At 39.7% G+C, this 15,678-nt stretch overlaps 1 protein-coding gene across 4 annotated transcripts; it reads right to left on the bottom strand.

The window, feature by feature from the left end:
• Positions 1 to 3,811: 3,811 nt before the first annotated feature.
• Positions 3,812 to 15,409, bottom strand: tdrd5 (tudor domain containing 5). Of its 4 annotated transcripts, none has more exons than XM_063890505.1 (18): positions 15,322 to 15,409; positions 14,605 to 14,844; positions 12,728 to 12,939; positions 12,223 to 12,529; positions 11,889 to 12,064; positions 11,727 to 11,810; positions 11,316 to 11,372; positions 10,944 to 11,106; positions 10,418 to 10,587; positions 9,679 to 9,893; positions 9,170 to 9,379; positions 9,016 to 9,082; positions 8,652 to 8,852; positions 8,154 to 8,285; positions 6,797 to 6,871; positions 6,387 to 6,563; positions 6,119 to 6,269; positions 3,812 to 4,237 (listed from the first exon to the last, which is right to left on the bottom strand). In XM_063890505.1, the coding sequence occupies exons 2-18, from the start codon at positions 14,831 to 14,833 to the stop codon at positions 4,209 to 4,211; spliced, it is 2,655 nt and encodes an 884-aa protein (XP_063746575.1). In that variant the 5' UTR covers positions 14,834 to 14,844; positions 15,322 to 15,409; the 3' UTR covers positions 3,812 to 4,208. The 4 variants fall into 4 exon arrangements, with proteins under 4 accessions (XP_063746575.1, XP_063746579.1, XP_063746577.1 ...); XM_063890509.1 differs by having other exon boundaries at positions 12,223 to 12,394; XM_063890507.1 differs by lacking the exon at positions 15,322 to 15,409 and adding an exon at positions 15,158 to 15,290.
• Positions 15,410 to 15,678: the final 269 nt, after the last annotated feature.

The raw sequence follows: 15,678 nt of genomic DNA, 5'->3' as shown, positions 1-15,678 counted from the left end.
CCTCTTATCAGTTCACCCAAAGGTCATAGTGAAGTTTGAAGTTCCATTCAGGCATTCCTGAGATATGGTGGTCACAATAACGACTGTAAGGATAGATGTACGTTCTTCGGATAACTTGATAAGATAATGCCTTCAGGCTTCGCTGACGCCATCACAGTGAGAAATGGGATTCATATTTACTCATCTCTTTTTTCTACTTCTAGTCAATTGCAATGTTAGCCGTCTTTCCATCCAAAAGGCAGCACCCCAGGGTCTTTTCAAGGCTCCCATTAATTCACAGAGCCATAAATTCTGAAAGTCAGAATGACAGGGTGCAGGGCTTGGATCATGAGGGGAGGGTCACAACATGTGTTGGGATGCTGTTTCTTTAAAATAAAAAGATCTTTATATCTTCAGGTTATAGTTAAAACCATATTAAAGCATATAGGCATATATAAATGCAGTTTAGACCTGACATCCCGGTTGCAGTACAAAAGCTGCCCACTGCTCCTAGTACTAGGATGGGTTGAATATGGAGGTCGCTGTGTGCATGTACGTACGTATGTGTGATAAAATAAAGAGGGTTTCATCCTCCAATTCTTTGAATTTTATTCAATTCTATGTTATAACTAGAATAGTTATAGAACTGTTCATCTAATTGTCAGCAAGAAAGCGATTTGTAGATAAATCAGCTATGACCCACTTGTAATAGTTTCTGATATTGAACTGTGAAGCCATGTAGACCATTGTTTAGATTAAGAGTGACACAAATAATCTTGCTTTGACAATTCTGAAGGTATATCAACAAGACAAATCCTTGCACATGTAGTGCTGATTAAAGTACTGTTTGGAGTTAGTAGTAAGAACAAGGATAAAGTTAACTAAGCGTGAAATATAAATCCAATGTGTAGAGTGGAAAAGCCTTATTAGGGGTGCTGGTTCTACTGATGTGTGTGTGGGTGTGTGTGAGTGTATAGAAGTAGCAGAACAAGAAGCCTGAGGGATTAGCAGGAGAACGAAGCTTCTCAAATTAATACAGCAGATAAGGGATAAATATAAAGGCGGTGCTCTTCCAGAATTTATCTCTCAGTGGATGAGTGTGACTTAATACAGCCTCTTTAACACAGAAATTAATTCAGACGCAGTCGGCTGCTCACTCAAAAAAACTCTTTAAAATATTACAAACCCTACTAAATGCAAACATGGGCACACTGGACTACCATGTAAATGCAGAAAAAGAAACGATATACTATTCCGACATTTGAGGTTTTTGAACGTAATATCCCTAAACTGATCTTCTGAAGAACACCAATAACAAAGCCTGTTGACATCTTTTATAATCAATGTTAAATATTTGAATAATTTCCCCTCTGTGGGACGATTAAGGGTTCCTTCTCTGCTTTCAGATTATTAAACATTTTCTAATCAGTGTGGCAAAGACAAAACACTTAAAACCCCATAACTATTCCACTGACAACAACTATACTAATGATTATACATTTCAGAAAGATTTGGGTGCCATTTTACTAAGAGCCTGTTCCAGGTAATAAAACACACCCTCTGGCAAGCTTTCATTCAAGTTAAAGTACCAATTACACAGAGTAAAAGCAGAAAAAGTGCAAAAGTATTATCAGCAAAATGTACCTATAGGATCAAAGGTAAAACTAATATCTGCAGACAAGTTGCGCTTGATGTTATGGATGTGCTATAGTCGATTCTGAGTGGGGTAGAAAATATTTTTGGCTCATTTCTATAGCTCGGAAAAAATTTATCTTGACGACACTAATGGACCTACATAACCCCTTTGTAAAAATCACATTAAAAGATATGCATATTACTAATGCATCAATGTGTAATTAGTCATTGGTTGAGGATGAGCTAGTTTTAACCACTGGACTTAATTACATACATTAATAGATTTCGTTTTATAGTCCAGTCATACAAAAACATCTTACATTTAATAGAGCCTTTAAATTATACAAAAAAGTGTTCAAGTATATATTTAATGCATGTGTATTTGTTCCAAGTATAAGGGTACCCATTCAGTTAGTCCTGTACTACATATCTCTTACAGACCAGCCTGCTCTCCAACTGCTCCTGCACTGAAGGCTACTTTCAATAAAGCTTCTTGACGAAGGTCAATGTGAAAAACAGAACACAAAACTTCCAAATAATCAACTACTCATCTACTCAGGAATTAAAAAGCCTAAGAAACAAAAGCAGTTCTCCTGTGATGGACTGATTCAGGGTCTCGCCTGTAAATCAAAGCTTTAAGCTTCATTCAGCACACTGCTGCTCTGCTGCTGTTGGCTGCTAATTCAGCTGCAACCACATTACTCTCCCCCTTAATAAGGTTTACGTGTGTGTCTGCCTTACTAACCCTCTCCCCCCCTACACACGAACATACACTCACGCACACAGGCACTAATGGAGCCTGTATCATGCAATGCCTTGCAATGTGTGTGCATTTGTAATTCTGTCGCATTCTGTTGTGTTATGGTGTTAAAACATAGTGCTGTGTGTAATTATGTACATGCTTGTTTAAGTCTACCATTATCTATCCGTTTACAATTCAGAATATGTTGAGAGTGTGAAGGACAATTTTGTGTGTGGTATAATTTCTATAGTTATGCACTTGACTTTCAAATTATTATCCTGTGTTTTTGTGTGCATGCAAATTAGAGATACGGTTTGAGTAAAAAACAGGGACAGGTGTGTTCGTACCTAATACATTTATATATATCGTGTAAGTAAAGATAGGTTGTACAGTAAATGTGTGTGCACATACAGTATATAGGTTACTGCTCTTCATTGCATTGCTGAGTTAAGCATGAGAGGAGGAGCCATCAGCACGAGGAGCCTTTTGGAAAAAGCTAATTGGGCTAGCCAGTAAAGGTCAGGAAGCCCAGCAGGATGCAGACTAATTATCAAGGACTCCACATTCTACTTTAACCTTTTGAAGTCTAACACGTTTTGGTAACCAGGTACTAGCCTCTCTATAAGTTACAACACAAAATGCACAATCACTGTTGTTTTTATTTAATTTGACATGTTCTGGATGTATCAAATGAGGGTAGGTTTTTGAACCGTGGAAAGGCTTTGAATCTATATTGGTCTGTGTGGGCAGTTCTGCTGAATAAGACAAACCCATTTAAAAATCATAATGCACCTAGGTTCTCGGCAATGAGGGTCAATGTGTTTAGAGATGGCCTGCTCTTCTTCCTTTGTGCTGATATTACCAGATGATTTTGAATGGGGACACATGGATTATTTGCCTGTTTGAAGGTCACAGTGACGTTGTCCTGAAAATGTATATCAGATGAGCCGAACTGGACCAACAGTGCTTAAATCATAAAACTGATGAAGCATTTTCAAAAAGTACCAATTTAAAATTTCTTTTGGTACTCTTAAGACTTCATGGAGCAACAAATGCAATCAATATTCTAAATGTAATTTTTCCTGTTTCCAGTTTTTAAAGCTGTGTTAAAATATTTCATGCTTTGAAAAAATGAAAATAGCTTTGTATCTACGTCAAGCATAGTGTATCAAAACGGGTATACATATTAATGTGGTACAATGAATCCATGAATGCAAAGAAGAAAACAGGAAACTAAGAAACCCATTCATAACAATCAGACTTCAGAGACTATAACTATTAACTAATAACTTCAGAGACTATAACTATTAACTAATAACTTCAGAGACTAAAATATTATATCAAACAAGTTTTATTGTGAAAAATAAAACAGAATTAGTCATAACTTTGACTTCTTTAACTCGTTAACTAATAAAATAAAAAGGGAAATGAACAATTGAAAACATTAAAGACATCACGATTGCTTCTGAGAAATTCAAACAAAGAAAATATTATTTTAAAGACAAAAAGCATTCGAAGGTCTATTCACATGAATAAAAGACAGCCATGTATTTATTGTATTTATCAATTCAAGCCTAAACTGTACCTACAATAATACAGATAAAATAAAACATTAAATAATCTTAAAATAAACGTATAAAAATGCTTTTAACGCTTTTTATACAAGTCACTAAGTAACTCAAGGGCTTGACAAAATTATTACCAAAGTGGCTTCACAAATATTTCAGTGAGTAGATTCACAACATTTTGGCTTGCAGATATTAACGAACACAAGTACCTTCCTTTGTGTTTTAACTTATACACCTGTGTTTTAACTTATACACCTGGCCCTGAACAGCGAAACCAGGGGGTTTCACAGGCCGAGTGGAGAGCCTGGTTCACCTGGACAAACAGAATAAAAAACATAATTAATATCAATACAAAAGACAACTATTACTTAAAGATGTTGTTGCAGCTGCTTTATACTGTTTTATAGTTAAACATTTATCGTCTTGCTGTTTTTGTTTATACTGAATATATAATTATTATTTTGTGTTGTTATTTAAGTAAGTTCAATTGGTTTCTATGCTTTTATTTTGAAGGCATGTTTGGGCACTGGGTGATAAGGTGGTGTAATTGTTTATACTGGCGACAGGTGGGGGTGGGAATAGAGCACTAATAGGCAAAACATTTTTATACCAGGTTGATTCAAGCTACCAGGAGAGCCAAAGGAAAGGCTTAAGGAAGGAAACTGTGTTCACTGCTCTTTTGTTAATGATATTGGATCATGCACATAAACGTACAAACGGAGATCCCCATCTGGACTTGGATCACTGCCCTGCGTAAGACTTGCTCAGCAGCTGTGTTATTTTAAGTGAATCTATTTCAATAGGATTTGGCCGCTACAGATATGTTTATTACTCATACAAAAACTCTTCATCAACTCCTCTTCAAAGTAAACACACTACACTGAATCACCAGTTATTGACTGAAAAACACTACAGTTCATCACTCTGTCATTTAAATCAGGAAAAGATTCTCAGCTGCTCTCGAGATTTCGCCATAATTAAAATGTATACCATCTTCAGAGTTGGGGTTAACACTGTGTAATCTCTTAGTAGCAGATCAACGACAATCGGAGTACTGGCCTTTAGTAAACAACAGATATGCAGAGGAGACAAATCTCATCTGAAGGTAATCAAGAGATACAAGAGAATTGCAGCGCCGACTTTGCATTTACGAGGGATTGAGTCTATTTTATTCATTCGAGTCAAATTTCTGCACCGTCAGATTTCTTAGGGAAGCCAGCATATAGTTCTCAGGGCATTGCGAGAACTTGATACAGAGAAGAGGAAGAATTTCTACCAACATGAAATATCATGAGCAGATCGTCAATGTGTGCTGACTGCACTTTCTGAGAAAAAACACACAAAAAAACCATCATTTTATCTTATCTGTTATGTAATTCTGGTTTCTATCTTGTTTTTTCATCTGTACTGGTGCAGCTGTGTAAAGCACATTGTAACGCTACAGTCCGCAAAAGCGATTTGTAGATAAATCAGCTATGACCCACTTTGTTTTGCTTTTCCATTAACACTGTTCAAGCAGAGGCATGGAGGAGCGGCAGTGTATCGATATCAGGACAAACGCAATGCAATGAAAGCAGCTTGTTGGGTCAAATAGCTCTGGTAACAGATCTAATCGAATCCGTTTCAGGTTCTCAGTGCAGGTACATTCACCACAGTGAGCAGCACGCTGGAAATCAATACGCCCTCTCTGCAACCATGGACACAGTCTAATTTCATTGAAGGTTTCTCTCTGCCCACATGTGCAGGTTAATGAAGGTCCTTTTATAATCCTGTTAGAAAATGAGAGTGTGTATGGAACACAGAGGAGAAGTCAGTGTGTACGGTAGGAGTTTTTTTTTCACAATGTTAACTACTCTAACACATGATTAAAACTCAATATAATGACTTAATCAAATAATAGTACAATGCAACAAAGCAGTTTGCTTTATTTAACCATCAAATGTTTATTTTTCTAATCTATGGTTCCTGTAAGAGATAGAACTCAAAGTGGTGCATGTATTTTTTAAATAAAATACAAAAGTGATCTAGTAAGGACCTGTGGTGTGAAAATCCCTTTAGCTTCAAACTATTTCAAACGTATTTATCTCCCAAAAAATAAAAATGTAAAGTATGTATACCTATGAATCTATCTGAATCACTTTAGCACGAACTGTGGACATTGTGTACTTGTCTCAAAAAGTTAAACGGTAAGTACCCTGAGGAAATTGATTGGTCCTCAGGACCGGAGGTGGCCGGACCAGGGACGGGACAGCGACTTTGGGTAGGTGCTGCTCAGCCTCTGGTGTCGGACAGTAGTAGCTGGGAGTGTTGCTGGAGGGAGTTGGTGTGGGAGTCACGCTTGGAGTCTGAGAAGAGAGTTTAGGTTCTTAAATGGACAAAATAAACATCACTTATTATTCTGTACAAAAAACATAAATCAATAGTTATTTTTGTCTTAATTAAAACAAATGAGGTCTTCTCACTTGAAGGTCTGCTTTACAGAGAGCTCGGGTTGTGTGGGTCAGGATCAAATCTGGGGGAGCGAGGATGCTTGAGGTGGGAAGGGTGGGGTCGGCAGGAGGCGATTTGTTGCTTAGGGACGAGCCCGATTCACGATTCACCCAATTCAGCAGAGATCTGAACGGGTTGGCGGCCAAACCCTGAGCAAGACACAACAATAAAGAAGACTTTAGCGTTGTGTGTTTATTCTTTCCGTGAACAAACTTAAATCAATTTTGCCATTACCTAATTTATTCCAGAAATGGAATGGTTTGTTTGTGTAAACTCACTCAGAAACAAACTAAGATGATGGCTAAGTGTCATACAGAAACAGAAAGCATCTGTGTTCTAAAACGACATGGAAGAAGGCAGTGGTGCTGCTATGGGGACTGACCTTATTGTGCCCAATGAACTCTAGGTCGGGCATCTCTTCGTCTTCAGCCTCAGACATCAGGAGACTTCCCGTTTCCTTCAGATTCAAATTTAAATAGAAATGTAAGTGTACGCTGATCTTTACTTGTTCCTAATCAAGTAATGTGACATTTCAGATATGTTTACATAGAAGTTGTTTATTTATTGCCATACATTTATGGCATTAAATAAACTCAAATATTGTTTTAACAATTGCAGGGTTTTATAAAAAGTCTTGATCTTTTACAAGCAGAGAAAAAATAATAGATCTTTACCCTTCAGGGAAAATAGGCAATACTTAACAGTGCAAAGGTTACCTTTTTAATTAACAGATTATATTTACAAATCCTTTTTGATTTCAGAAGATTTATGAGGAATAATACGTGAAAAAAACTGAGAGAACGTTTTTTTTAAATCACCATCTGGACACGCATTTCAAACGCAGCATGACTTCGAGTTTTATGCTTTCTGATTGGTCTTCACAAGCTATTTAATTTAAATATTAGCCACATGTTGATCAATTCCTTTCATCGCAGGATTATTATAGAGAGGAGCAAATGAAAACACTGCTTTTGTATCCTTTGTGATACCTACTTTCAGAAGTAATTATTATGGGTGTCAGATGTTTGTTAAGTGCCCCCATTCTTGAGTTTAGTTGAAACTGCGCATCAGAAAGTAAACATTTTTATTTCATCATTTTACTTATTTTCAATATGCAAATAAATGTTACAATAACCAGCCACAACCAATCACACAGTAAAATGTCCTTTCCTCTGTGTTCAGTTTAACAACCATCCAACATAAGAGCAACACAATCTTGTAAGCCAATATCCATTAAACTGCCCACTGATTGGCTGTCATGTATTTATTGGCCAACAACATGCTGTGACCTTCTAAACAGTGGGTCTATACATTAAGAACTGGATTGAAATCCAGAAATCCCTCCCCCTTTGTTGTGTGTGTGTGTCTGTGTGTTAGAGTGGGCCTGCAGCAGTGACAGTATGGCTGGTAAGATAAGAGCTATGGACAGTGGAGAATAAAGGCTTTCCAACAACATTGAACGATAGGGGCGAGAAAGAGGAAGTGAGAGGGGGAGGTCGAGAAACGACAGAGAGAGTGGACTCATAGATTAGAAAACAATTGAGACATAAATCTGCAAATCCACCACAATTGTACTAAGACCTCTGAGTTTTGTTTGGCTGTGCTAGAACCTCAAATATTTGCACAAACAACAGATGCTAGCTCTGTGTGTGTGTGTGTGTGTGTGTGTGTGTGTGTGTGTGTGTGTGTGTGTGTGTGTGTGTGTGTGTGTGTGTGTGTGTGTGTGTGTGTGTGTGTACCTTCGGTGAGGCCGTCATTGACTCTTCTGTCGGAGACTTTGGGGAAAAAGTGGCCATCTGTTCTTCTACCTCTGGAAGGTCTACCATTCCCATTCCCAGGTAGAGACTCACTGGCTGGACCTTGTCACACAGCTGAGAGAAGAAAAGGGTAGAGAACAATAGTCATTATTTGCTTATATCGAGTGGCCTAGCAAGGCAACTTCAGCTGTAACTATGGGTTATCAGTCCTACGACGCTGGTTCACTTCTTGCCGGGTAAGCCGTAGTATCTTATAGCAAGTTATGTTTGAGATAAGAGATCCAATCATGGAAAAGCAGCCCCTGCTGACAAATCAGAGCTTGTTTTGCCGAGGTCAAGGGTTATGAAGTGCAACTCAAGGGTAAAGGACAAACAGCTTGGTTGGTATGCGTTTGACACATTAACATATAGGACACCTGTCGTCCAATCAAAAGCTGCTTTATCATGCTAGAAATAAGTGTGTTTGTATGTGTGTCTTACTGCTGCACTGGCTGCAGGGCTGCAGGCCGTCCCGTGGCCCTGGCTCAACAGGACAGAGTGGATATAGATGTCCCTTTCAGTATGTGTGTCACACAGGTAGAGCTGAAGCACATCTCCACTGTAGCTATCCAAAGCTCCCACCAGGGTGCGATCAGAGCTAAGCTTCTGGAAAGAAGCCTTGGCCTCAGCAGTCCAACTGCCCTGCAAGAAACAGACCACAACAATCTTATTCAGAAAAGTCAATGCAACAGAACAATCTGTAACTTCTGCAGCTTTATAGTTTGAAGAAGTTAGTGCAGGCCTATGGAAGAGAGCTCAGATTTGCCCACTGTCAATGTATGAATAAATATGCTATTAGACTCACAGCGTTGGGTTTAATTCCAGCGAGTGATGACGGGACAGCTTGTGCTGGAAGATTTGAATAACATGACCTGTACAGCAAAACATAGGATAATCAGTTCAGTATTAGCACTTGTTGGATCGTTTTAACTGCTTAAATGTGTTTAAAATGCCCCTACTTGAGGAACTTCAGGCTGGCGATCTGTACCAGGATCATATCGCCAAAGTCGACAGAGTACACCTCGACCTGAGTGGGGCTGATGATCTGATGGATCACCACTCGGTAGAACCACATTCCTCTAGGGGACATGCAGCAGACTTGTCCCCTTCGGACAAATTGTTCAGGGAGGCGGTAACGCATTGACACGTCGGGGCAGGTGTAGCATCGTCTAAAGGCGAGGGAGAAAGAAAGACAAAAAATATTAAATACAGGATGTCATGTCATGCTCAGATAAAGCTTGAGGAAGTAAGTATGCTTATGTTGAGTATTGTTTAAGGAGTGTTAGATACATTTTGTAATGTAGTTTAGTTTAATGATTATTTTAAATGTTTCAGACTTCTAACTCTATGCTGTCAGTGTTTCAAAAAAAAATCCTGCTTTTTTTAGACAATTCAACAAGGCCCTCATCTTGGGACGGAGTGTTATTACGCTGTCCTTTTTCTAAGCTGCCACTAACATATCCATCACCTCATCTCAATCATCATGTACTCCATAGCTCGGGCCTCCTCATTCTCGCTGAAGCGGATGTAGAAATGTCCAGGGGAGTCCAGCAGTTCAACCAGGACGTCCACCAGCTCTCTGGCACGATGGCGCGTCGGAGGTTTGAGACGTTGACTCTGCAGAGCGTCCAGTGGCACCGCAGGCGTGCTCTGTACCTGGATAGCAGGGTACCTCTGAGACACCTACAGGAGGATGCATACAAAACAAAGCTTAAGTTATCTAACTAAAATCTCACTAATTCGTTGCTCGTTTGAAATTAATCAAATAAATCTGAAACGGAGTGATAACAGCTTTCAGAGTTATCTTACCTGCATTTATGGATAATCAACTTTTTACAAATGGCAGGCTGATAATGCCACCTGCTTGTTGGATGCAGTGTAAGCGATGATTTGCACTGGAATCACACCGTGCTCTTATTACTGTTAAGACAGGGCGCTAGTTCACTTGTATTATGCTGCTTCTGTTTTTCACCAAGGTTGTTTACTTATTTATTTACAACACGTGTTTTCCTTTTTATTGAATATGTTATCCTACTTATTTTATTTTTCAACTGCATTGTCTCTTCACTGTAAATTTCCCTCGTTGGATGAAAGACTGAGTCCTGTTTCTGACTACTTGACAAAATGTTTATTTATATATCTCTCTTAAAGAGGGTTCTTAAAAGCCTAACACTGTAAAGCAACAGAATGAAAAGATGATTCCTCACCATTTTGGTGCTCTTCAAAGTGGTATATGCCTCTACTGGATCCTGATTCTCCTCATCGGCTGTGATTTTCTCATCACGATCTTCCAGTTTGCCTTCCCAAGGAGACTCTCCACAGCGGAAATAGTAGCTCATAACTGGCAACTTCTGGCTGTCTCTCAAAGAACCAGTCACTTTTGAGTCCACGAAAAAGAAAAAAGAAAAATTCCAGATTAGTTGAAGCCATTGTTCCACAAGGATACTTTGTCACACGTTACTCAGATACCATCACTCAAGTCAATTGTTTATTGACTATAAAACTAACACACACCGGTGTCCTAGTGATAGGTCGCCGATAACACACTCAAGAAAGAGGGTTTACTCCAATCTCATCAACCATACCTTACATTTAAATGTAATACATTGCCACTGATAGCACCAAGAGTCAACAAATGCATTGCATGTGTTCCCTTTTTTCCCAGCCCGCCTGATTGAACACCTAATGAAGTAATAAGGGTGACATTGATTTCTGACATCTCAAAATACACACCTGACTGTGTGTCATCACTGTCCTGTATGTCCGTGACTATCCAGTGATGCCCATTGTCGCCCAGTACAGGTTTCAGATGGAAGGTGTCACTCATGGCACCGACCAGTTCTGAGACACTGACAAAGCCGGTCCGACGCAGTGGAAAGTCCTCACCAAAAAGTCTCTGAGGAGAAAAACACATAATTTAATCTGAACTGGTACTCAATAAAACCAGAAACAAAACCCAAACACGGGAGCCAGTACTCTGAGGACTCAATCCAATTCCTCAAATGTAACACGTTCTTATGCTCCCAACCCCACAGTTTATCGGTCTTAAACCCTCACTAACATGCTGAAGGTGAAAAGGAAAAGTGCAGGACTATGTTTCTTTACCTTGTACTCAAGAGGCAGATCGTGCGAAGATAATCCACCACTGCTCTGACCTACAACCTGTTAAGAGTTGCAATGTAAAGGAAACATGTCACAGAGATTGAGGTTCCATTCTGTACTACGATGTCCAGAGAAAGCAAAGCATGGTAAGGGGCGGTGGTGACAAAGTGGTTAGGGGCCTGGGAACTGGAAGTTCAAGCCCCCGAGAGACCACCGTGTCTCTTAGGGAGATCAAGGCGTTCCCTACACTACTCCTTGTCCGCCGTACATATGGCACCCCATTGCTCCTAACACTAGGATGGGTCAAATGCAGAATTCTCAAATTTCCCCATGGTGATTAATAAAAGTACTTTTCTTCCTGATAGAGGATGAAAACACAAAGATATCTGCTTCTAAACAAGCAGGAAATTGGACCTTTCGTAGCTTGTCCTTCAGTTCCTGACTGATGGTGCCAGCAACTCCATTCTCCAGTATTTGAAGGCGAAACTCCTCCTCAAGCTGAAGTAAATAGAGTAAGTGAGTAGAGAGACAAGGATAATGGTCTTGCTCTAAGCAACAGGTTCTTAAATTTCTCACCTGGAGGACACGTTTCTGAAAGAGCTGACCTTCCTGACAGAGCTCTGGGTCCGCTTCATGGTTTTTCTCTATCACCTGTGGCATGTTACTGACATTCGTTGGCACTTTTTGAACGGGCCAAAAGGTATTTTGATAAGCGGGCTGAATCTGGGGACTCAACTTCACTTGGACTTTAGCTGGAGTAAACCAAAAAACACATTTAAAAAAACATAAACTGATGCCAAAGATAAGAAACAAGGGTGAAAAATATGAAGACGCCTTGCTGTGTAAACTTTAAATGGACTGTTTTCAGGAAACATTCTGGTATAATGTTCAAAATGTGAAAATGCCTCACCTTGGGGTATTGTTTGTGTCGGAGGTCTGGTATCTGGCCCTTTAGAGGTTGACTTGTCATTTCTAGGTGATTCTGGCTTAATGGGTCCAGCCTTCTTAGGGGTGCTAGATGGTGTGAGCAGCTGCCTTGGCACCATATGTTCCCTCAGGGTCAGTACAGAGCCCAGCCTGCCCTGCCGGATAAGGACCAGGTCTGTCAATGCCTCCAGCATCTCTCCAATGGAAAAGAAGCCATAGTTGTGGACACCCAGCGGCTGGCCGAAGCAGCGCAGGAAGCTAGCCTCCAGGTCAGAAAAACTGAGGGGACCCTGGGAGAGCAGCCACATCTTGAAATACTTGGCAGTATCAAAACTACATGACTTTGTTTTATTTTAAAATACTGACTGTCGAAACCAAACAGAACAGTAAGTAAACGTGTCCAATGTGTCCGTGTTTTAACAATTTACTTTAAAAAACTCATCATGAGGCCATAAAAGCAAATTACCACAGAAGCCTTCATATCTTACCTTGGAAAGCAGTATGCGTAGCTGTGCCCTCAGCTGGGCAGGGACAGCCAGAGGAGCACGACCTCTTCTGGGAAGAACCACAGGGGTGGACTGGCGATAGTGCCGGGACGAGTAGTAGCCGACTCCCCACTTCTTGAACTTCCTGTTGTTCTTTGATACGCGCTGCTTAGCTACCAGCTCCTCGATGTTTCGGGTGGAATCGTTGCCTACAGCTGCAGATGCCAGATGTTTAAGAGGACTTATTTATCATACACTGTTATGTTGTTTTTATTTTCCCCTCTCATTGTTGAATTGAAAATAATATAAATAATAGATACAGATGTGGACAAAATTGTTGGTACCCTTCCGTTAAAGAAAGAAAAACCCACAATGTTCACTGAAATAACTTGAAACTTACAAAGGTATTAATAAATAAAAATGTATCGAAAAATAACGAATGAAAATCAGACATTGCTTTTGAATTGAGGTTCAACAGAATCATTTAAAAAAACGATGGTGAAGCTGTCCCCTGTAATTAGCATCACAGGTGTCTTCAGACTTGTAATCATTCAGTCTGCATTTTTAAAGGGTGAAAAGTAGTCACTGTGCTGTTTAGTATAATGGTGTGTACCACACTGAACATGGAGCACAGAAAGCTAAGGAGAGAGTTGTCTCAGGATATTAGAAAGAAAAATTATAGCATTTTAAGACCATTTCCAAGCAGCTTGATCTTCCTGTGCTACAGTTGCACATATTTTTCAGAAGTTTAAGGTCCATGGGACTGTAGCCAACCTTCCTGGACGTGGCCGCAAGAGGAAAATAGATGACAAATTGAAGAGACGGATAACACGAATGGTAACCAACGAACACCGAACAACTTCCAAAGAGATTAGAGGTGAACTCCAAGGTCAAGGTACGTCAGTGTCAGATCGCACCATCCGCCGCTGTTTGAGCCAAAGTGGACTTAATGAAAGACGACCGAGGAGGACAACACTGCTAAAAGCAAATCATAAAAAAGCGAGACTGGAATTTGCCACAATGCATGTTGACAAGCCACAAAGCTTCTGGGAGAATGTCCTTTGGACAGATGAGATAAAACTGGAACTTTTTGACAAGTCACATCAGCTCTACAGTATGTTTACAGATGCAAAAATGAAGCATACAAAGAAAAGAACACTTTATCTACTGTGGAACATGGAGGAGGCTCGGATATGTTCTGGGGCTGCTTTGCTGCATCTGGCACAGGGTGTGTTGAATCTGTGCAGGGTATCATGAATTCTCAAGACTATCAAGGCATTGTGGAGGAAATGTGCTGCCCAGTGTCAGAAAGTTTGGTCTTAGTTGCAGGTCATGGGTCCTCCAACAGGATAATGACCCAAAACACACAGCTAAAAACACCAAAGAATGGCTCAGAACAAAACGTTGGACTATTCTGAAGTGGCCTTCTATGAGCCCTGATCTAAACCCTATTGAATATCTGTGGAAGGAGCTGAAACATGCCGTCTGGAGACGGAGACCCTTCAAACATGAGACAGCTGGAGCAGTTTGTTAACGAGGAGTGGGCCAAAAATACCTGTCCACAGGTGCAGAAGTATCAATTGAGAGTTACAAAAATCGCTTGAGTGCAGTGATTCACTCAAAAGGTTGTGCAACAAAATATTAACTTAACTTTTTGTCCAGGCCAGTTTCATTATTTTGTTTTTTAAAATGATTCTGTTGAAACACAATTCCAAAGCAATGTCTGATTTGAATTCGTTATTGTTTAATCCATTTTCATTTATTATTGCTTTTGTCAGTTTCAAGTTATTTCAGTGACCATTGTGGGTTTTTCTTTCTTTAACGGAAGGGTACCAACAATTTTGTCCACGTCCGTAAATGCATACGCAAAAGGACTCTACCTTTTAAAAATATCCTGCCATCTACCCTGAAGTTAATGGACACCACGTCAGGCATTTCCTTCACCATGTCCATGACGTTTCTGAAGCCCAGTTGTTTTAAGGGAATGGGATGCCCCAACATGGCTGCATAGTCTCGCTTTAGCTTATCAGCATCTAAGTCTAACTTAGACGAAATAAGCAAGGAACGAACGTCCTTTTTCAGTTTTTCCAAAACGTCTTCCTGGTTCATCTTGGCGACACCTGCAGAACACAGCAAGAGGATAAATGGAAAAAAGAAATGAGCGCACAATGCTGAAAAAATGTGATATGCTGTAGCATTCATTAAAGCAAGAAAACATATTTAATTAGCAATTGATAGAGTTCCGCCGCTTTTAATTTTGACCATACCATTCGTACAGTAGCATTCACATTCAAACTGTCATTAAATTGCCAAAACACGTATTTAGGTAACGTTAATACACTGCAGCATTACCACGGGTAACATTTAGCTAGTTAAGCTACATTTGCATTACACAGAAACAACACATTGGATTGCGCATGACTCAGACCTTACATTAGCTAACTTGAACGTTAGCCACCAAACTGCAGAACAGAAACCCTCTTGAGGTCCAGCATGGATTTCAGTTCATGTAAAAGAAGTAAAAGTCTTAAGACATGTGCCAAAACAGCCCTGTCCTATTCAAATTGTCCCAAAAGTATCGCACTATGTAAATTTACCTGAAGTCTTCAATAACAATTACGCATCCCCCAACGGAAACGGAAGCTTTGGTTTCCTGACCTCCACACCTTTTGATAACGGACCACGTACTCTCCCTGACACATTACCCTGGCAGCACTGCGAACACAGATCGTTTACTGTTGGAAAGATGACTAGTTTGAAAAAAAAAAAATTAAAACCAACAGGGGTCAAATAGATCCCTGTTGGTTTTATCCTAAAACATTTTAAGCCATTGAAATATTTAATAATATTTTGATTTTGAGCATACCAAGTCATGATATAAAGATTTCCAACTAGTGGTAAATATCATGTTTAATTAAAAGAGAACGTCACTACCTAAAATAAGCATCTGTCAT

The sequence above is a fragment of the Eleginops maclovinus genome, chromosome 9 (genome assembly GCF_036324505.1).
Source record: "Eleginops maclovinus isolate JMC-PN-2008 ecotype Puerto Natales chromosome 9, JC_Emac_rtc_rv5, whole genome shotgun sequence".
Classification (NCBI taxonomy): Eukaryota; Metazoa; Chordata; class Actinopteri; order Perciformes; family Eleginopidae; genus Eleginops; species Eleginops maclovinus.
This window is presented reverse-complemented; position numbering and strand designations above follow the sequence as displayed.